The sequence below is a fragment of the Parus major genome, chromosome 11 (assembly GCF_001522545.3).
Source record: "Parus major isolate Abel chromosome 11, Parus_major1.1, whole genome shotgun sequence".
In the NCBI taxonomy this organism is placed as follows: Eukaryota; Metazoa; Chordata; class Aves; order Passeriformes; family Paridae; genus Parus; species Parus major.
In genome coordinates, this window is record NC_031780.1 from 18,465,122 (window position 1) to 18,487,618 (window position 22,497).

Sequence of the window (22,497 nt, forward strand, 5' to 3'; positions counted from 1 at the left end):
GCCCCGCAGCTCCCGAGGGGCGGCCGCGCCGCCTGCCCTTGACTCATCCTTGCAGCAGGGTACGTGCCGGGCAGCACAGCGCCCGCTGCGCTCGCACAGCCGCACTGTGGGGCGGCACTCGCAGCCTCTCGCACCCCGTGCTTAGTCATGACAAGCTCCGCGATAGGGCCGCGCATCCCCGTGAGCCCCTTCCTCCCGTAGGACCCTGCCCTGAGCCGGCCAGCGGGGGATGGTGAGGAGGTTTCACCCTCGGCTCACGCGATCGCTGCTACAGAAAATGCCTTGCAGCGCATGGAGGAGGAAGTAACAAGTGGAAGCACCGTGGTTACGTTCAGCGCCTTCATCTTGTAAAGTGGGGCGCGTATTTTCGGTACGCTGGAGACCGTGCTGGGAAGGCAGTGTGTGGTTACGCTGTTGTACTATAGCAGCAGTCGGAAATGCCTAGTATGATGAGATGCACCCCAGATTTGAGTTTCAAAGTGAGCCTGAGTAACGGAGATAAACTGACCTTCTGTTCTAGGGTGTTGTAATAAGACTTGTTGCGTGCATCAAGCTTTTCAAAAGTGTCCTGTGTAAAGGGATATTTTTCCCCTTCTGAGCTCATTAAAATAATCTTAGATTGTAATTCAAGATTGCATGTGAAGTCCTGCATATCAATATATGAGAGATAAAATATCATTTGCATCGATGGGAAGAAGTACACTAAATTTTTCGAGTCCTGGCTTCACCTGGCACTTTTAACAGGACTTCTTATGTTGTTAAGAAATTGATTAGAAATATCTTATTAAATCTGCTAGGTCCTCACTAATTGACTTAGTTCTCATGGTAAATTTTCTTTATCTCCAGAATTTTTTTAGTGAAATGGCCTTTACTGAGGTTATTTATTTCAAATGGCTCTCCTAATTCACGTCCTGTTGTGCTGCCCCTAAGTAAACTGTTGAAGTATCTTAAGTTTACTTCATCTATCTTAAGCCTTTCTTCTAATTATTTCAGTCCTGTTTCCAGATAAGCCACTTCATTCTAGTCTAGAGAACTTCCTCATAGCAAAGTACAATTGCAGAGCTGACAGCTTCACTGGTACTCTTACCAGTGCTGGCCACTCTGAGCCAGATCAGCAGGAGGACAGTATTTAATATCTATTGGAAACCAAAGTGGTGTGGAGGTTTGGCCACGTGGTCCTGTGTAGTTTGCAACTTCCCTCACGGGAAATTAAGATTTATGAAAGTCTCTTAGTTCTTCTACATGTTGTAAAATCATTGACTCCCTTTCTTTAGAAGGAAATGAGAAACTACCCAGGTGAAAGTAGTTTCTGATACTGGTTCTAGAGGAACTTCAGACTGGTGTGAATAGTTTTTAATCTGAATATTTTATATCTGGGCACAAGTATCTATTTAATATTATTCTAAGAACCTTACACTCACTGACTGCATCCTATCAAATATATATATAGAAGATCCTTTCTTCCTTTTGTCCTTTTTTTTTCCTAGTTCAGAATTTGTATATCCTGTGTTTCTGATAAGGAGTGTAGTCACACATGTAAGAGATCTTTGCTGCCCAGGGTGGTAAGGTGTGGTAGAAGCAGGAGTTCTTACCAACATGGGTTGTTCACTAGAAGCTGCTGGTTTTGAAAGGATTAGAACATATATGATACAGCCATCATAAAACTCATCAGGTAAGGGATTCCTGGATGCTGACAAAGGTACCCTGATGCAGATAGAAAGTGCTAGAATGACACTTCTGCCTCTTGGCTTGTTCATTATCAAGGATAAGAGCCAACAGTGTGAACGGAAAATGTGATGGGAGATGAAATTGAGATGGTGCAGGTTAAGGGCTGCATCACTTAGAAGTGGCTGTGGCTTACGTGACAAGGCTCTTGTCCCCCTCGAGCAGCACTGCCACGAGGTGCTGCATTGCAGAGTGGGTACTTGGGCAGAGCACGGCTCAGCTGCAGGGTTTGGGGCTTCTGCCTAAACAAAGGGTGGATGGATCCCTTGCTATAAGGGCTTAACACAGGATTACCTTGTACACTGTGTGCTCCACCTTCTGCGTGGGAAGTTAAATCTGGTAACCATTACTTGATTTGATTTTGCCTGAAAAGTCTTGGCTAGCACATTTCTGCAGTTTCTTCAAATGATCAGTGGCTTGCATCCAGCCATAATTTCATGAGATACTTGGTCTTCTAGGTCTAGTGAGATTGATTTTCATTCATGTAAAATAATGAATTGTAGGTGGAAGACACGCCAAGTAAACGTAAATCCTTTTCTTTGCGGAGTAGAACAATGGGTGAGGCAATCATCTGGATTTTAATGTAGAAAGAGAATTTCAAGGGTTCTGCTACTCTAAACTGAAGGGATATGCTAGTATGCTAATGGTCTTGCTGTATCATCAGTGAAGTGTGTTCAAGTCTGAGATGTCTGTAAATAAATTCCATCAAATATCAGAGACTTGTTCTTATTTTTCTTCTGTAATGTATCTGAGTAACAATTGTGGTAGGTGAGCTAAACCACTCTTTCCATTAGCTAGCCATATTCCAGGGATCCTAATGCTGGGTGGTCAGGGTTTTAGAATTACTGTTGGCAGCCTGCTGAAAAGAAGAGTGGTTAACAGCCCTGATACTGCTTTTCCTTTCTTGTCTGCATTCTCACTTATTAAAGAAACATGGTTCTAAGACTGTGCTTGGAGACACCTTCCTTTTCTTATTCACTCATATACTTTAAGACAGTAAAAAGGATGTTACTGTTAATGAAGTTAGCACTAAGTGAAACCACTGGAATGTTAAGGCCTTGCTGGTTATTATGGTTATTGCACATTTAGCTCCATTCTTCCTTTGAAGAATCTGCTCTGTCATGTTATATATGAATAACGGTTATGCCATGGTGTGTCCCTGTGAAGTCTTTGGCACAAGTGGTGGCTAAAATAACAGCATGTTTCTGTGCTCAGGTATGGAAAAAAGAAAATGCAGGGAAAACAATAAACAAGAGATACACTGAGAATTTAGGTGGCTGCAATTTCCTGTGGGGGTGTGTGTGTAGCAACAGGGAGAGCAAGACGTGCTTTTGTCAAAGGCTGACTTAGAGAATTCAGTCCTTCACTTAGAGTAAATGTATTGATTTGCTTGGAAATGATTGCAAAGAAGACATTGATAAAAAAACAATATTGTAAAGGACTAGAGGAGCTATAGAAACCATCACATAGATGCAAGGATAGTAAATACAAATGGGTTCACTTGGTATCTGCTGGGCTACCATTTCTGTGTTTCCTCTCAGAGATGAACCTACAAGTGCCTGTATTCTGAAGGGTTAGGCTGTAGCTTCTAGATCATTGGTTAAATAATTTGGAGACCTCCACTGAATCAATGAGGAATGTGAGACTAAACCATGCACAAATAGCATTTAATTCTGCGTAGTAGTTGACAATGTTTCTGCTGATGATGTATAGATTTTTAAATTAGACTTGTTCAAGACTCTGTATGAAAGAATGATAGGACCTGTAGGAAGACAGTTTACTTTTCCAGCAGCAGAAGAATTTGACAAGCTCTTTACTGATAATACATCAGGGAAAAGCCAATTATTGCTAGAGAACACTGGTGGTTCAGTGGAAACAGTATGTGATTGTCCAGCTATGCATCAAATATACTTCATTGTATTTGGGTTTTCACAAGCAGAAAGTGAACACTGTAACTCAGATTGTCGAAAAATATGGTTTTTGAAAAGACAGTAGTCTTCTGTGAAACTTATTAGGCAAATTGGTCACTCACCTCTTCTTTACTAACTTAGTCTAATTAGGATTCCCATTATTTTGTAACCTATAGCAGAGTTACCATTGTCTTGCTTAAAACAGTCACCCCTCAGGAATGTGCTATTAAACAACCTGTTGGTTTTGACAGCTTGACCCTGAACACTGACCATGGGGATATCTTACTGGATTACTCCAAGAACCTTGTTACAGAAGAAGTGATGAAAATGCTGATGGAGCTGGTAACTATTTAAAATCTTGCATTAATAAACAACACAGCTTTTACCTGCAACTCACTAGTCTAGCACTGTTTATGTTTATAAACATAAGCTAATGTAAGTTAAAAGGCATCTGTTTACAAATCTTGGCAGTATTCAAATTCTTGCATTGTCATCTAACCATGAGCTACAGAGCCATTTTTCAATGCATATCTGCATAAAAATTCTTGCTTTAAAAAAGGAGAATCAAATTTCTTTTACCTAGAATCTAGTGGGTGTTTTAATCTATTGTAATTTGTTTCTTTCTCTTGTGTTAAATGTTCATATTCTTTAATATAGCTGGACCTTTGTAATGCATGTTGACTTCCACTATTTTAAGGGGAATCTATATTTACCTTTCTCAGGCTAAGTCAAGGGGTGTGGAAAGTGCCAGAGAACGCATGTTTAGTGGAGAGAAGATCAACTTCACTGAGGTAAGGCTATTTCTGACCATGGTTCTTTCTGCTTTAGTTGTGCCTGTGTATTATGGAAGTTCATGCATCTGTGTAAACAAAGTCTTGAAAAAACTTACTTTAAATACTCCTTTGAAATCATGAGTGGTTGTGATGTTTGCTGCTCTACTTCAAGGGAAAATTTTACAGCTCTTACTAAAAATACCTTCTTCCTTTAGTACATCTTATTTTAGAGATTTTGGTGGTATTTCTTTTTCTTCTCTTCCCTCTCTTTTGGAGAGGAAGATGAGTTAGACCTTGCAAAGGGCATGGAGCAGAGTATTGCATTCCAGGTATCCCTTATATGTTTTTGCCTAGTGTTAGTGTTCATAAAGCTTAGTAAACTGCCTGAAGGGTGTGAGGGAGGATTGTGTGAGACCACCTGCTTTGAGCTGTGATGCTGCTTGTCTTTGGGTGCATTTAACAGTAAAGACTATCAATAGTTGTGGGAAATCAGCTGTGTATTTCAGTAACAGGATGAGTACCACCTTGTTTTTGTAGATCTGAAGGTTGTAGTTATGGTTAAGTCTTCACTAAAACATATAGAAAGCCAACTGTACTTTTTTTGATATTAAAAATAGGATGAAAACTGGGAACTCAACAGTACAGTGGGTTTAATTAGTCTGCATTAAAAATTAGGCTACTTAGTATGTTTGAGGCAAATTCAGAGGAGCCAGTATTTCTTTTGACTTGGCTATTGACTGATTTAGCTATTGCACAAGCTGTTTGCTTAAAGTAACTCAGCAGTTGGACATTATATTGCTTGTGAATGATTCATGTTTGTAATAAGGCACAGACAGAAACAGATACAGTCACACTGGAAAAATGGTTCCTGTTCCTTCTGTATTAAAGCCTTCAATTTGCAGATGTAGCTACTGAAAAAAGAAAGCAGGGAAAGAGGGTGAGGAGTCTTAAATCTGTCTGGAGGATTATTTCGTCTGATACTGTCTTTCACTAGCCTCATGTAACACAAATGGTTACAGGGTTAGCCCATCTCTGACTGTATGTTATGGAGTTGCTCTTCATTGTGTATTCAGAGCAGGTGTAGCAGTTCAAGTCTCAGAAGGGTGCAATTTTCACCATAAGCACCTAAACACAGTATCGAACTCTGATGTGTTTGGTTTCTGCCCCTAGCTCCCTCTTTTCCTGCTGTCTTGATAGCACTTTATGCATCTTGTAAGTCCAGAAACACCTCTTTTCTTATCAGGCTGTTTCTCAGTCAATTTTTTCCAATTCAGAATTTGACTTAGATAGGGTTTGCCTAATTTTTCTGGTTGTATGGACTGTCAAATGAGGTTGATTTGCCTCTGGAATAGGAGCATGTGGACAATGTGAAATTGTCAGATGTTAAGCAGGATGCTGTCAAACATCATGAATAAACCTACAGCAGTGAGACATAAGGGTTCTTGATGGCAAGAACTGACTTGTCCAGTACTCTTGATCTGCTTTAGAACATTCTTTGGATAGTTGAAGTATTTTAGGCTTGTCTGTATTTGGTGCTGCAGGCATTGGCTGCATGGTGTGTGCTTATGTGGAGGTTCTTTATAGTGCACCCATGTGTGTCACTGCCAGGTGCTTGTCTCAGATGAGTTAAAACTTGGAGCTTGATATGGTACAGAGCATTACAAGGTAACTCATCTGAGCACATATAATGGGAACAGTCTTCATAGCCTGCATGATGTTTAGAGAATACTTCTGCTGAAGTGTAGAGATCGGGTCAAGTATGACTGCTCTTGGTTAGACAAAGCATCTTTCAAGCCTGATAGTCAGCAGCACTTACCAAATACCATTCCATGGCTGCAAAAAAAATTCTCTGTTCACCCCAAATTTGAGTGGGTATATTTTAATTAGCAAGTGAAAGAGGTCTTTTGTATTCCAAGTCAGTAATCATGTACTCAATGATTTCTGAATTAGCATTTGTATTAGTATTTAAATCATAACTTGGCAGTTCATACTGTCTGTGTTGTCTTTGTCTCACAGTGCCTCTTCTTGTAGTAAGGAACAATAAGGTAGAGCAGACAATTTTTTTAATTTGTTCATTAGTATTACTTCATTCTGGATTAAAACTGTCAAGCTCTTAAAAAGCTGAACCACAGGCCAGATTTCAGTGCTTTGACTTATGTGTAACTGTGGAGAAGTAACATAAAATTGTGCATGCTAAGAGATGTTTTTGCCTTATAGCACTGCCTACATATTTGGTGTGCAAGTGTTCAGGCACCATTTAATTGTGGGCAGTAGCTAGAGGGATGTAGCTATTGTATCCTTTGTCAAATATTTAAATTATTTATCTCTTCCTATATGAAATGGACTACTCTGGATAATTGAGAAGATGCCTGAGAAAATAACTTCAGCTGCTTGTTGTAATTGATTTTTTTTTTAGTATTGTCATCAGTAAGAAACAATTTCATTCTTGTATTCATTTTTGGCATACCTAAAGCATGCCAAAATAAAGATCACTGCACAGTGAATATTGCTGAATTCTGAACCTCAATCTATAAATGCTTGTAAAGGGATTTTGAGCCTTTTTTCCTGAGTAAACTATTACTTTGCACATTGTGCAAGCCCCCTGCACTGAGTCAGTGAAGTGAGACCGTGACTGAGGTAGCTGCTGCTGTGTGTATACACACACACACTGAAAACACTGCTTTGCTAATCCCAGTTAATCTAAAGGATTTTAAAATCTTGATGATTGTACTGCCTTCTGGAGGCATCTGAGGCCCTGGGGTGTAACTTGGAAAGAGTCTCATCTTGATTATTTTCCCTTTATTTTCCCCTTCTCATTCCACAGAACCGAGCTGTGCTTCACATTGCTCTGAGAAATCGCTCCAATAAGCCAATCCTTGTGGATGGGAAGGATGTTGTTCCAGAAGTAAACAAAGTGTTGGACAAAATGAAGCACTTTTGTCAGGTATAGTACCTGCATAGCTTATTTTTTATATATTCTATACCCAGCTAGGTTCTTACATGTGGTTTGTGAAGTGTTGATTGTAGACTGGGTCACAAGGCTTAGTGTCCCTCTTTTTGAGGCTTACAGAAGTTCTGACTCAAGCATGGACTTGGAGCTGGTTTTATTGATTCACTTCTCTCACTGTTTCCAGTTGGGTTTTTCTTTAATGGGCTCCCTAGATTTTGCTCTTTCAGCAGTAATCTTGTGTGTACTTTGGAAGTCTTGTAGATCATTAAGTACTATTCAAATATTACTTTATTTCTTGTTAATTTTTCAACTAATTGGCTGCATCAGGTAGTAACTGTCTCTTAACATTTGTGTAAAATCAGGAGAGAGATAGAAGTTCCCAGCTCAATTGCAATTTAATTATGCTCTATTTAAATAGCTTCTTAAGGACCTTCTGGTTTTAGGTCAAATTACTTTGATTCTATTCTGTTTGCAGAATACCAGCCTGGGTAGTTTTAATGCATTTTATACAAGGACCAGGACCTGCTTGGTTGCTGTTGTGGGACTTAACCAGGTGGTAGTGCCCTGTTTCACTGCCAAGTTGTACTTCTAACCTGCAGAATGAGCTTGCATTGTGTTCTGTTCTTAATGGAAATGCCAAAACCACAATAACTGACAGCAATTGGTGTGAATTTGGTACTTTGCCCATATGCTGTGAGAATTGAATGGCCATGGAAATTCTGTGGTGTCTGCCACTGTAGAATTCTTAGCAGATTAAGGTTTTGGTAATGCAAAACAAGAGTTTTCACTGGTGCCATCCTCTTGTTTGCTCTATGGTTTCAATTATCAGGACCTGTGAATATTACTTTCCATGCAGATATCTTCTCTGCAAAATAAAAATCATGTTAAGCAGTTTCTTTGAAAATATTGACAAAGATGCTGGTTTCACTTGACTTACTTAGCAGATGGGATTTTAAAACTGTGGCAATATCATCTATGGGGTCCAGGAATGCTGTTACTAAAAATGGGTTCTTTGTTTGGAAAAATGAAAAGCTTAAGTATTTGTAGTGAAAGAGCAAGTATCAGCATAACTGAGTGCTATGTTAGAAAAATTGCTTTAGAATGTGGAATGTACTTGGAAGTATTCATGATACCCAAAAGATTGCTTTTGTGATTGGAACAGATTGAATGCATAGGGGGTAGGTGATGGACAAAATTCAATGTAGAGTTTGTTATTTAATGATTGTAATTTTGTTTTGGAACTTTGTGATGCTTAAAGAACAGGAATAAAGCAGGAACTTCTACTATATGCTAAGGTGCAGCCCAGAAATAAATTTTAATGCAAAGCATATTTGCAGGAGAAGTTCTTAGGATGTTTGATTACCAATAAATCTCTTATCTCTTTGGTTTTATTCATACTGTCTTCCAGTTTAGTTATGAAGCTCTCTCTAATTAAAGATGTTTAAAGAACTGCTTCAGGTTCAAGTATTTTTTGCACATAGTTTAATGTCCAAGATATTATTGGATAGATATCTCTTGCCTTAGCAAACACTGTAAATGCTACAGCAGTCCACACAGAAGTTTTAATTTCATTAAGTGTTTGATGTTGCAGTGTGTTTTTACATCTTAGACATAACACAATGTGTTGCTAAGAAGGTAGCTCTGAGTGTAGGCCTTAAGGTCTAGAAGATTGAAAGCTTTTTTTTGGTGACTTTCTACAGCAATACCTGAAAACAAAGGCTATTTCCAGGGTTAGCATCAGTAGCTTTAGTGTAAGTGTAAAGTAGTCATTGTTTTTGTTTTGGTTTTTTTGTCTGCAGAGGGTCCGTAGCGGTGAATGGAAAGGCTACACTGGAAAGACAATCACTGATGTGGTCAATATTGGGATTGGTGGCTCTGACTTGGTAAGCCCCTGACTTCTGTACACCCTGCCCATCTTTGTGTACATGCTTACAGTGAGGATAAAATCTAATTGTGGCTTCTATCCAGGGCCCTCTGATGGTAACTGAAGCCCTGAAACCGTATTCCAAGGGAGGCCCTCGTGTCTGGTTTGTATCCAACATCGATGGTACTCATATAGCCAAAACCCTGGCTGAGCTCAAACCAGACACTACTCTCTTCATCATTGCATCCAAGGTATGTCTGATACAAGCACTGCCTGTGGCTTGCTCTGCTGGTAAAGAATTCAGTCAGAAGAGAGGGCTGTCCGCAGCGATATCTGCATCAGGGACTTCCACTGTGGATTATTTCTTAACAGGCCTGTTGTGATTCTTTCTAATCTTGCAGTGCAAGGTTGTGTTGCTGCTGAAATACTTGGGGATCTGTAAGTCAAGTGCTGAGAATTTCTTAACCTAAATAAGATACATGAACAATTCCATGTTGTCTGGGGTTTATTTCTCAGTCAGTGCAAGTTTTAGCTTTATTCACAAAAGTTTGTTTTCCTGCACTTCTCTGTAGGTGGAGTGTAGGATCCAATGTAGTTATTTCTTTAAAATTCTGGGTATTATTTCATTCCTAAAGGACTTTTGATTGTTTAAGTACTGTGTACTTGTTAACTGTTCTGATTTTTTGTATTAATGAATTTACATGTACTTTAAGACTCTCCATTTTGTAGGCTAGTCACAAAATGCCTTCACATAAATAACTTAAATGCTGAGTTCCTTGAGCACTATAAATACTAAGCTGCTTTACTTAAAGAGGTAAAGATAGTCTGCTGGTACTTCATAAGATGACACCTATTTTTGATTACACACTGAATAGCTGCCTTTAAGTCTTGCCTTGCTAAGAACTTACTCTGTAAGCAGGAATTGCTAGCAGCCCTCTCCCTCTGAGGAATGCTTCTGTGTGAGCAGAGGAAAGAAGTGGAGACAAACTTCATGGTTATGTAACCTGGGTTGCCTTTGCTGGTAAAGAGCAATAGACCCTTCCTGCTGTTGGAGATCAATCTGCAACAAATGAGCACATGTGCAATGTGGCCATGCTCTGCACAGTGCTCATTCTCTTATCTTGGCACTGCTGCAGCTGAGCAACAGCTAATGGAGTAATAAGGAAGCTGCACAAAGTAATACTAATGGTCACTTGGAATAATTGAGTCCAGGAATCACGGTTCAAAGGCTTAGAAAACTGCCAAATTGAAAAAGTAACACTTGAGTTTGTTTGCCAGACTGTAGTTAGATAATTGGGTTTGTTTGGAAGAGGATGAATGGCATTTTTTTTTCTTGCCATAACAGGCTTATGTTTCATAATGAAAAATTTCTGGGGATGGATGAGAATAGGATGAATCTAGTGTTCACCCTTAAAGCTAAATTTTGATGGCTGAGTAAATCAGAATGGTTGTAGATACTTGCAAAACTGCATGACTGAACTTCTGTGCACACTTCATGAAGCAGGAAAATGTTTTCCTCTAATCAGCAAAAGAAAAATTATGACAGGAGTCTTGGCAGAAATGAATGTTCTTCCATGAAAAAATAGGAACTGAAGAGCAATAGGACAGTCTAGCTGGGTTATCCTGTTTAGATGTTCAATTAGTTTGTTTTTAGTTTAATATTTAGTAATTTAGTATTTTATGTATTTAGTTTAATACTTTAATAAAAGACTAAAGTAGAAAACTTTAACCTCAAGGTTTTGAGGAACAGTTTGGGAAATGGGAAGGCAGGAGATGGGGAATAATTATTCCAATTTCAGATCCATACTAGTTTAAAACCAAATGGATAAATTTAGCAATATTAGTGTTTACTAGATTCATAAGCTAGCTTTTTTTCTGTAATCTGGCAGCAGCTAAATCTAGAATGTCTAGAGCAGCTAGGATCACTCTGCTGTGGTTATTTGAACATGTGATGCTTTAGTAACCTGAAGTTGCTTCCATTTTAAGAACACTTTTACTTATTTGGTTGTTCTCCACTGTGCAGACTTTCACCACACAGGAAACCATCACCAATGCAGAAACGGCCAAAGAGTGGTTCTTGCGTGCTGCTAATGATGTAAGTCTGAGATGTGTAGCTTAAGTAACAGAAAGGAGCAGTTTTTGTTGTGCAGTTTCCTGGTCATTCTGTGTGCTTTGGAGCAGAGCCAGTAACTGCCCAAACATAAGCTTAGCAAATGATGTACTTGGATCATTTCAGTGTTTTCGTAATGACAAGACTATTTTGTCCAATCAAAGTGATAACCCACTAGTTTTTCATTATAAATGGTTCTCATGCATTGTTCCTCCAATTCTTGCCTGTTAAGTAATACAGTGTAGTGTTGTCTTAAAGCTAACCAATAATTTGGTAGAACTACTGGTAATGAAAATAGAAGAATAGTGTGTGTGTGGCATTACCTATAAATTATGCCAAATCTTTAAAAACTAGAAATGAAGCTATGGTTGGAACGATACACTTGACATTTCTGTGGCAGATGGCTGTGCTATGAATAGAAACCTTGTATTGGGCTCATTCTCTCCTGTTTCTAACTCTTAAAGGAAAAAAGCAGATAATGCCTGTTCAGGTAATTAAGGTGGTCTGTATCCTGTTCCAGTCAGGGTAGCTGTACTTAGTTTGAAAGCTGGGTTTTGAAATTCCTCCTTACACTACTGTTCAGGCAACTCATCTTTGTTTTACCACAACACCTTCTGAAAGACTGAAGTCTGAATCTAGAGCTTGGCATTTATCAGTAGTTCCAGTTGTCTTGGTTTTTTGCCTCTGGCTGGAAAGGCAGTGGGTGTACATGGAGCTCCATCTGCTGCAGAGCCTGAGGTGGTGGTGTCCAGGCTGGTAGCAGACTGAGGGAGAGGGTGTGCCCCTCTCTGGAGGGAATGATGGGAATAACATCAGAATGTTCTCTTTGGGTATGCTGCCAAATCCCACACTGAATGTGAATAAGATGATTTCAAGTTAATAACTGATGATAGTCAACAGTGTTTTGTTTAAATGGTAGCAGATCAGCTTTATAACTAGAAATGAAAATAGTTAACATTCTAGATCTAACTGTGTGTTTATTTTCATTAAGCCTTCAGCTGTGGCCAAGCATTTTGTTGCCTTGTCTACCAATGCTGTAAGTATAGTAAATCTAGTTGATTTTTAATATGTACCTTTAAGGCAGTCTTACCTTAAAATCTAGTAAGAAAGCCTATCCTTTTCTTAAAGGATTCTTGCTTGAATACCAAATTTTAGCATTCCCCTTGAAGGGAAGCCTTTTTTTCTTATTCAAAGTAACTGAAACCCTTCTAGAAGATTGAACTATACTAAGACTGGATGTTGATTATGGATGTTTGCTTTTTTGCTAGAGCTTTAAATCTGAAATCAAGATCTCTTGTGCTTGAAATGACTTATTATTAATGAGTATTACCTTTAATTGCCTAAGTTGTGTGTGAATGCAGTTACATAAACAAATGTTTTTCAAAACTCCAGGTAAGAGCTGAAATAGTGCAGGCAATTTGAAAAATGCTTATGATGAGCGCATGCTGATGTGGTGCTTCATGCAAAAGTATGAAGTAAAGAGATCAGCAGCAATGAAAAGAACACTGCAGTCATTGACAGGCTGTCAGGGACTGACATTATGGTTCTGGTAAATGTAAACTGAATGTCAGTCCAGCTTTAACTATATGGCCACTTAGATGCATTAGAAAATGAATCTATGTAATTGATTTTTAATAGTGAGTAGTGATAGTTATTTCTGGAAATGAAAATGAAATTTTTGTGATGGATGCTGTGCATTTTTTTAAAATATATGTAGTTGTAGGATTATTTATTTAATAGATACTAAACTTGTATTTGCTTCCTTGGTATAAAGCTTTTTATGACTGTTGGTTGTACTTACAGTGCTTTTTGTGTTTTTTTTAGCCTAAAGTTAAAGACTTTGGAATTGACCCAGAGAACATGTTTGAGTTTTGGGATGTAAGTAAAGGTCTTATATTATGTGGCAGATGTTAACTGTTAGTTTTTTCTGAAGTAAGAAAGAGGATTCTGACTAGATGTCTGGAAACTGCAAAAGCAGTTTCTAAAGCAGCAACTCCTAAATTATAGGAATTGTACTCAGTGCACTGAAATACCTGAAAACCCTTAACTAAAGGAAAATTGAGAACTCTTGCCCATTCTGTTAACATCTTCCAGTCAGAGGTCTGAACAGGAGTCTATGTTTTTAGCTGTCTTAATCAGCTGTTGAGTAACAGGAGATAGTCTTAGCTTACTACTCTATGCAAGTAGTTATTATAAGCTGTGACATTTGCCTGTTGGGGTCTATGGTATATAAGCTAGGCCTGGTAAAGGTCAGACATCAGAAATGGGAGCCTGATTGGAGATTTTGTAGCAGATGCATATTTTAAGTGTACTGCCCTTAGTCTTGGTCCTTACACTTAATTAGAAACAGGTTGGTATGTTTCCTTGACTAATTGCCTGACAAATGAGCTGCTGTTCAGAAGTTATTTGCAATGTTACCTTTCCCAAGTGTCAGTATTTTGCTGAAGCAGGCTTTCCCTGTAGAGGAGTGATATTATGGCAGCAGTTATACAAGCTGCAAATTCAGGATTTGGAAGTGAACTGGAATCAGGTTATTTACTTAACAGATGTTATAAAAATTGGCTGAGTAGAATAACTTCAGACTCTCAAAAAAGACATTCATTAGGGTGCACTGTAAAGTGCATATTCCCTTGACTATGCCAAATAAATATCACCAGAAAGTTTTGATTTTGCTGGGAAAGGTCTAATCACATGCTGCTGATTTCTAATAGTTTGAGTGTAACAGCCTAGCACTTCTCTATCTCAACCATTTATTTTTTTTTTTGCAGTGGGTTGGTGGCCGCTACTCCCTGTGGTCTGCCATTGGTCTCTCTATTGCCCTGCATATTGGTAGGTATTCCTGTGATGTCACCATGCCAAAAACTGCTGTTTGCTTCAGAAATGTAATTGTGGAGTGCATTAACAATAATGGAATATGAATCAGATCTGGGGGAAATAGTATTTACCTGCCTACTCTGAGTGGTTGGATGTGGGTGCTAAAAAATGATCTGGAATGTAATGGAAATGTTGATATTTTAGTACTGCAAATACAGTTTTGGGAGTTACCCCATACTTGGGGACAAACAATTAAATTGCATTGCTTTAGTCACATAGCCAAAAGTGTGATTTATGTAAAGCTGTTGATAATCAGTGCTGAAAATCAGACCTTGCAACAGACATTCCTAAACCTGAAGTAGGGTGTTTAGTTTCTGTAAGTATACAGCACTAGCACCAAAGTCATGTCTCTGGTTCTGCATATGAGCTCTGTTTAGCATTGTTAACTGTGTCCTTTTGCTGTTAATTCCTTTTGTTCCCAGTACTTTGTCTAGGCTACAGGGCCTGATGATTACATTTGTTCCCTCATCACTGCTTTCAGATGTTTAAAGTCTGAAACTATAATGTAATTTATTTTTCTAGGCAAAAGCTAGAATTCCCTTAGACTGGGTTTAGAAGAATAACATTGGGTTTGGTGGTTTTGGAATGATATGAATAGAAGTTTTCATGTGTAGAAGAACCTATTATATGAGCAAAATAAACAAGTCAAGCTCTTACTGTTTCATTTGCAATAAACTGTTCATTGGTGCTGTCAGACAGATTTGGTGCTGACTGCTGACATGCCAGCCTATCTGCACTTCTTCCTCTTAGACCTCTCAGCTCCCACAGCTGGCCTCTGACCATAGGTAGAACAACTGATTTGAGTCCAAACACTTCACCTCCCAGTTACTGTGTGGAATCAGGATTTCTGTTGTTGCAGGAAAGTCTAGCCTTAGTGAAACTATTCATTTGGGAATGCGAATGGAAGTTTCAATACACTAACTACCAAGCAAAGGAAGCTCAGGTGAATTGTTAAGAGAGAACAGGGAAGGGAGGGTAGCCTTTTTCTTTGGGAATATCTTATTAGCGTTGTTTCTTCTCACACCAGTGCAGAAATCCCTGCTATGCTATCCTTGCCCTATTTTTTGTGGGATGTATCTCCCACTAGCTGTGATTAAGTGTTCAAATTTGCTAAAAACTATGTGGCCTCAAAGCAGGCTCTGTATTAAAGGCCTCTGTTTTCCTTCTAGTTGCTCATTCTGCATGAATGGGGATTTTAGGCAAAGGTTTTTGAATTGTTTCATGAAGTTGGAGTTGCTCTGAAGTCTGGGCTTTAAGCATAAGTGAATGTCTGGCTTATGGGATGCAAAATTCAGGAGAAGTCTAAGTGCAGCTTTAAATTTGATTAGTAGTTGGGAGCCTTGCTGCATACAAGGGATCAAAACTGTTTCACAGTTGTCTAAGAAAAATCAAGTTTGAGTTGTAATAGTAAATACAAACTGACTTCTTTCCATTGTTAGGTTTTGACAACTTTGAGAGTCTGCTTGCAGGAGCCCATTGGATGGTGAGTGTGGGATGCCCATTTCAGATTTGTTCCTCTTTGAGTTGTTAGTAAGGAAACGGAAGGCAGGTTGATTTCTAATGTTCAGCTCCCCGTGTCCTCCTCAATGATGTTAAAATGAGATTGTGGGAAGCTCTCACTGGATCAACACAGCAATAAAAACAGTGTAGGAGTTGGGAGGGAGGGGCAGTTGCTTTATCAGAAGTGTAACTTTCCCTTGTGTCCTGCAGGATAATCACTTCCACACTGCCCCCCTGGAGAAGAACGTGCCAGTTCTGCTGGCCATGCTGGGGGTGTGGTACATCAACTGCTATGGCTGTGAGACCCACGCCCTGCTGCCCTACGACCAGTACATGCACCGCTTCGCCGCCTACTTCCAGCAGGTAGGGCTCCAACCACCTGGAGATGAGATTCTGCCCTGCTTCAGGGCCCTGAATGCATGTGGCAGATAAAACTGCAGTCACTTAATTCATGTAATCAGTTGCCTAAATAGACTGGTGCCAAGACTGATATCAGCTTGTAGAGACCTTTTCCTCGTATGTCTGTTATCTTGAATCCACAAATTAAGCAGCTGTATCCCTGATGCTTAGAAAATTTCTACAAACAAGCACTGTTTATTGTAGTTTATGTATGGAAGCTTACACTGATGCCCAGTGATCCTGCCCTTCCCTTCTTTAGGGTGATATGGAGTCTAATGGCAAATACATTACCAAGAAGGGCTCTCGTGTGGACTACAGCACTGGCCCTATTGTGTGGGGAGAGCCTGGCACCAATGGGCAGCATGCTTTCTACCAGCTCATTCACCAAGGTAAACTAACTATTAAATAACTTGTTCTGGAAGTAAAGTGTGAATGGCTACAGAGCTGCAGAAGTCTGCAGAGTTTGTGTTTGTTTAGAGGTTGGACTCCTATCTAACCTAGCATCACATAGCTAAGGGGTTTTTAATTAGTGGCTTGTGAAGGCTACAAGATGTGGGTTTTAACCACAATAAGGAGGTCAAATAATACATATACAAATACATAATACAAATAATACAGCTCAGCTACTGAGCTGTATTGTTACTTCCCCCTGCTATAAATAATGTTCTTCTCTAAAGCTTTTAAAAATTGAGTCTGCCAGTAACTCTGAAAACGGGGTGAGAAGTGAAGGTTTTCTAAGACTTACCTGATGCAGAGTTATTTACCTGGCATTTTTTACAGGAACTCGCATGATTCCCTGTGACTTCCTGATCCCAGTGCAGACTCAGCACCCCATCAGAAATGGCTTACATCACAAGGTATGTTCTTTGTCAGGGCACCATATTTCTTGAGGCTCAAGGCACTGAAGCTTACTTGGTATTGCATTGTGTGATATTTCTAAATGTCCCTTTGAAACTATATGCAAAAGCTCTGTCAACATTGACAACAGATTTAAAAATACCTAGATTATGATTTCAAGTTATATGTAATGCAGTGGTATGTTTATTCTTGAAGCAATTGCAGTGGTAGCTGTTGAGGCAGCTCAGTGGTGTTTCCTTTGGGCCTACTGAAGCTGCAAAGAGTTGAGCAATTAAGTATTTGAAATTCCTTCAAGAATTGTAAGAAATGTAGAGAATAGGAAGAAACAAATTCTCAAACCTGGTGTGACACTATCTCTGGGGAAGCTTTCTGGTATGAAATTCCAGGACAAATTTGGTGAATGTAATGGTATGGCTGGGGTGATGACCTTCTACACAGATGTTTTTAACCTGTCTAGTTTTTAGTTTATCATCTGACTAAGGATTTTCAATGAACTAAGATTTTTTTTTTCTTAACTCCCAAAGGTGGGAACATGTTCAGGTTAACTATTTACTGCATATTTCACAGAAAGCACCTTTACTCACTAAATTTCAGTCTTGTCATGGTTTCAGATTACATGGGCTATTTGAGTTGTGTAATAGTCATTTTTCTTCCAAGTAAGACCAAATACAGGTGAAAATTTATAGAATGACTTCACAAAAGAAGGGGAAAAAAGGTTTCATTTGACTGTAAAAAACTTACAGTATCTTCAGGTAGGATGAAGCCACAGATAAATTTGCAGGCTAACATTAGACAGGGAGCAGTAAGTTAAAACCTTGCACTGCATTGGTAAGGATTGGTGTATAGTAAGCTATTTCCTACATACAGATGAGTAAATACATCTTAGCTGGTTACCCTTGACTAATCTTTGCACCTGGCTTTCCATGAGATGGTGTAGCATGAGATAAAAATCATAGATTATACTGGGTGAAAGAGCTGTGTGAAGTCCTGGCTCCTCTGGCGGGGGACTTGCTGCCAGCAAGATTCAGCAAAACTGTCCTGGTTGTCTTTGGACACATGTACTTTAGAATAGCAACTAAGTCTCTTTAGGCATTCTGAGGTAAGAATCAATAGCTAAAACTGCTGTGTATTTTACTGCCACAGTGTTAAAACTGAACTTTAAGTCTAGACTAGGCCTTGGTATGAGTTCAGGCACCACTTGAATTGCAGCTTATAGCAATGGTAACTTGAGTTTATTTCTACCTGCTAGATCCTTTTGGCCAACTTCCTTGCTCAGACTGAGGCCTTGATGAAAGGGAAGACGGCTGATGAGGCTCGCAAGGAGCTTCAGGCGGCTGGGCTGAGCGGAGAGGCTCTGGAGAAGCTCCTTCCCCACAAGGTACCTGGGGCTGCGGAGGTGCTGTGGCAGTGAGGGCTCTGCTGGGATGGGGTGGCACCAGTGGGACCTTGGCAGGGCACTTGGAACAGGTGCAAGCAGCACTTTGGCTCTGAAGCCCTTGGGGGCATTCCAGGAAACATGGGCTATCTCAGCACTGCCCTGGGCTAGTGACTTTTGGGTTACTTCTTGCACCCCACGGTAGCCAGCAGTGGTGCATGGAGACGTTTTTTCATTGTGTTTGTAAAAAAAACATGGGAATGATACAATTTCATGGTTGAAGGCCTTTAAACCTTTCAGGACTTTGTATTTGTGGCTAATGCGAATAGTCTAGTGTGGTCTCTAAAGAAGATTAAAGCCTGTAAGTTTCTAATGTAAGTTTTATAACATCCTAGGTGACAATGTAACTCTTGTTTTGAAAGGTCTTTGAGGGAAATCGACCAACGAATTCCATCATGTTTACAAAACTCAACCCCTTCACCCTGGGAGCCATCATTGGTAAGTAAATATATTTCTTATCTGTGAATGCTAATGAAGGCTTTCTGATCAAGTTTATTGATAAATCTCTTTCTGCTTATAGCCATGTATGAGCACAAGATATTTGTTCAAGGAGTTGTATGGGACATTAACAGTTATGACCAGTGGGGGTAAGTTTCCTTGGTTTGTTTCTTGTACACTTCTTGACAGATCTTGAAATCATGAGTTAGAGAAAAGACAATCAAAGAGGTTTTATACTTAGAGCACTTACTTGATTATAGTATTAATAGTTATAAACAAAAACAGATTTTCTGGGGAAAAGCTACTATGCCATAATGCATAGGTTAGCTATGCATAATGACTTGAGACAACAATTTTGGCTAAGGACCCCTGTTAAATTTAGAAAAATACAGTGAATGTAAAAAAGATGCAGTAGTGAGGAAGATGGTCAAGTAAGCTGAACACGTGCTCTGAGAATTAGGAAAGAAAACATTTTCCCTCCAGCGTGTGAAAAATTATTTTGCCTCTAGATTTGGAGGCAGTTTGAGTGGCATCTGTTGAGCAAAAGACTGACTGCCTCTTAATTTTCCTGTGCTGGAGAGACGACATTCCTGACAGAGGTCTGTGTATTCAGCAGCCCTTGGTTTCATGCAAGGCTGCCATCTGTGACTGAAGGCTGTGCTGGAGCTCCATGTGTGCAACAGCAGCTTGGAGGAGTCTGTTACAGTGTCATTTTAAAAGTTTAATCAGGAGCTAATCAGGTTCTTTAATCTGTGGTAATAGGAACTGTAAACATACTGTATGTAGGTTAGGTAGAGGGATTGGGAAATAAATTTTTTTCAGGTGTACCTGTCTATGCTGTGAGGAGGGGTTGTTTGAAAGAGCACATTTGCTCTACAGGTGTAGAATCAGTTTATACGAAGCTACCTTAGTCTTTGTATATGTCCTTTGGTGCTTGCTACCACAGCATGTTCTATAATGAAACACTGTAGCAGAAGCTGAAAACAGAAGACTGTTTAGTACAAGCTGATGTCTGTTATAAACTCAGAAATCAGGAGTGCAGTAGGAGTGAGTACAGCTTTTACTGCCACACATGAAATTCCAGAATGACATCCCAAACTGGAATGTGGGAATGCTGTAGAATCAGTCTCATTTCTTGCAGCTGTTGGAATATCCTAGGCTCTTAGATGGTGAGGCTGTAACTCCTGGATAGGTGCTGGGGTGCTTCCAGGCTGCAGCTCAGCTGACCATTGTTTAGGTGACACAAATCAGTGTTCTGAGCACTGTCATGTTCAACAGGGAACAGGTGCCAGCTGAATGCATTCTGCACTAGGGCAGGCTGCATTACACAAGTGAATACTGAGGTGAAAAGACTCTGCTGAACTTGTAAAACAAAATGTTCACTTAGACATCCTGTAATTTGAGCTGTCTGCTCAGCTAAGGAGCTACGAGAACTCCAGTTTTTCATGAATGGCACTGACTTGAATACTTGAACAGTAATTTTTGAGGGGTAAAACATGGTGTTCACTGGGAAGTTACTTTTTACTGGTATCTTTTTAATATCAAGGGCTTATTATAAATACTCTAAGTTGCTAGTGCTAATACTGCTTTTTTTTTTTTCTTTTCCTGCTTTTATAAACAGAGTTGAGCTTGGAAAGCAACTTGCCAAGAAAATTGAGCCTGAGCTGGAGTCAGATGCTCCAGTGACATCTCATGATAGCTCAACAAATGGGCTCATCAATTTCATCAAAAAACACAGAGCTTGAAATGAAATACTTGGAGGATGTCGACAATCTCACCACCGAGTACCCAAATCTGTTGTAGTTGTGCTTTTTTTTAGCCACTTTTAACAAAAATAGCACTTTACAGATGTAGCTCTCTTCACTTGTTGCAGTTAACCTTGTTGCGTCAAGTGTTACAAATGAAACTAGTTCTGTGAAACCCTGAGATTGTATAGTTGCTTTCTATTTCTGTGGCTGTTAATCTGTAAAGTGCAGCTGGTATATTCCTCAATTCTTATCCCTCAACTCCCTTAAAGATGGTCACCTCCTGATACTAGAAAATAAAAGGTAGGATGGATTAGTGAAACTTCTTCACTCTCTTTAAAGTGCAGCCCTATTAACATTTGCCTCATTCACTGTGTAAGGTCCTCTGAAGCCAAGTAAGCTGACTTTTGTCTTTTTGAACTGGCTCTGCTGTAAGCTGGAAACCAGAATGTGTTTAAAGAATCAGACCTACAGCTGTAGGTTGTTCGGTTACATTTCATCCCTTTTGAGCAAGATACAGACTTGTTTTTTTCCCCAGTGCTACTGTGAAAATGCAAGTTTACTGATGTTTGGTGAGATTTCCTGTTTTGTCTGTAACCTCTGTGGACAGCTATCCAAAAAGGAAGAAAGTTCCTGAAGAGACAGTGATAGCTTAACTTTTCCCTAACAGTTTTCCAGAGTTTGTGAAGCAAAAGCTTGGGATCACTTGGAGAAGAAATGTGGTTTTGGTATCCTCCAGGGGCAATTTCTCACTCTTTTATCAGCATCACTGTCTCACAACAACAATGAGAAAAACAGAAACCTGCTTGTCAATATGTTGTTTATCCTCTTTTTTTCTCTACTGCTGTTAACCTCTTTGCTAGCAAACTGGCATGCCCCTGCTATTGTTCTGTAACACCTTTAATAAAGGTAAGACACAAGCATTGAAAAGAAACTTTGGTTCTCATACCTCCAAGGCTGCCTACACTCTGTGAGCTGGGACTCCTCAGTGCCTGTCTCTGCTGTGGCTTCACTGGCAGGGCTGGGTGCTGTGGGCTGAACCTTCCTGACGCGGCACCTCCGTGGTGCTTCACCATCCGCCTGCAGGCCTTGGGATCGGAGCGATGGAGCAATATTTCCATGTGAAGCACGGACACGAAAAGAGAACCCGCTAGAGGGAAGCATCCTGTTCTCGCAGGCGGCTTTAACCCTCTCCTCTCGCCGTGCTCAGGTGCTCAATGCCGCTCGCTCGTCTCTCGCTGTGTCCCTGAGCGGTCGGGGCAGACCCGCCCCGCTCCCTGAGGGGCCATGGCTGCGCGCGGGGCGCCCCCTGGCGGCGCCGCCCTCAGGGCTCTGCCCCGCCCCGCTGCCGTGAGGGAAAGGTGTGCGGGCATCGTGTGGGATCGGTACCGGCACTGCCCGAACTGCCGCCCCGCCCCGCTGCCGTGAGGGAAAGGTGTGCGGCCATCGTGTGGGATCGGTACCGGCACTGCCCGAACTCTGCCGCCTCAGGCTCACACACTGCGGCACGGGCTGCTTGTGCACGAACGCCGTGGGGCTGCGGGCAAACACGGCATGAAAGCGGTAAAGAGCCTTTAAAAAGAGCTAGTTTTCCCTGCAGTGGTTGAGGACGCCACAAGTAATGTGCAAGGGGTGGGTCTGTGGCTGCATTTTGAAGATAAGATGGTGTAAAACCCACATATGGTTCAGGAACTTTCTGTCAGTGATGGGAAGTTTTTGCGGCCTTTGGGTCTTCTGCTATTCCCTTACAGGGACTCAGCGCTGTTTTCTGATCTGTACCCTGACAAATGTCCTGTGGGGTAACACAACCACTTTGTGACTCAGTTTCTTGAGTTTTCTGGTTTAAATCTTTCTATTTAATATCAAGCCACTGTATTCCCACAAGAATAAAAGCAATTTCTGTGTAATTTGTGCTC

The 22,497-nt window shown here is 40.3% G+C and overlaps 1 protein-coding gene across 1 annotated transcript in view; it reads left to right on the forward strand.

Moving 5' to 3' along the window:
* Window positions 1–21,515, forward strand: part of GPI (glucose-6-phosphate isomerase) — a 22,340-nt gene extending 825 nt beyond the window's left edge. Inside the window, exons 2-18 of the mRNA XM_015639566.1 lie at window positions 3,786–3,977; window positions 4,358–4,426; window positions 7,233–7,352; window positions 9,158–9,241; window positions 9,327–9,473; window positions 11,246–11,317; window positions 12,324–12,368; window positions 13,157–13,210; window positions 14,101–14,161; window positions 15,646–15,689; window positions 15,917–16,069; window positions 16,365–16,494; window positions 16,886–16,962; window positions 18,213–18,341; window positions 18,761–18,836; window positions 18,919–18,985; window positions 20,458–21,515. Coding sequence (XP_015495052.1) covers window positions 3,786–3,977; window positions 4,358–4,426; window positions 7,233–7,352; window positions 9,158–9,241; window positions 9,327–9,473; window positions 11,246–11,317; window positions 12,324–12,368; window positions 13,157–13,210; window positions 14,101–14,161; window positions 15,646–15,689; window positions 15,917–16,069; window positions 16,365–16,494; window positions 16,886–16,962; window positions 18,213–18,341; window positions 18,761–18,836; window positions 18,919–18,985; window positions 20,458–20,581 — 1,644 coding nt within the window. The 3' untranslated portion in view covers window positions 20,582–21,515. The remainder of the gene's footprint in view (window positions 1–3,785; window positions 3,978–4,357; window positions 4,427–7,232; window positions 7,353–9,157; window positions 9,242–9,326; window positions 9,474–11,245; window positions 11,318–12,323; window positions 12,369–13,156; window positions 13,211–14,100; window positions 14,162–15,645; window positions 15,690–15,916; window positions 16,070–16,364; window positions 16,495–16,885; window positions 16,963–18,212; window positions 18,342–18,760; window positions 18,837–18,918; window positions 18,986–20,457) is intronic.
* Window positions 21,516–22,497: the final 982 nt, after the last annotated feature.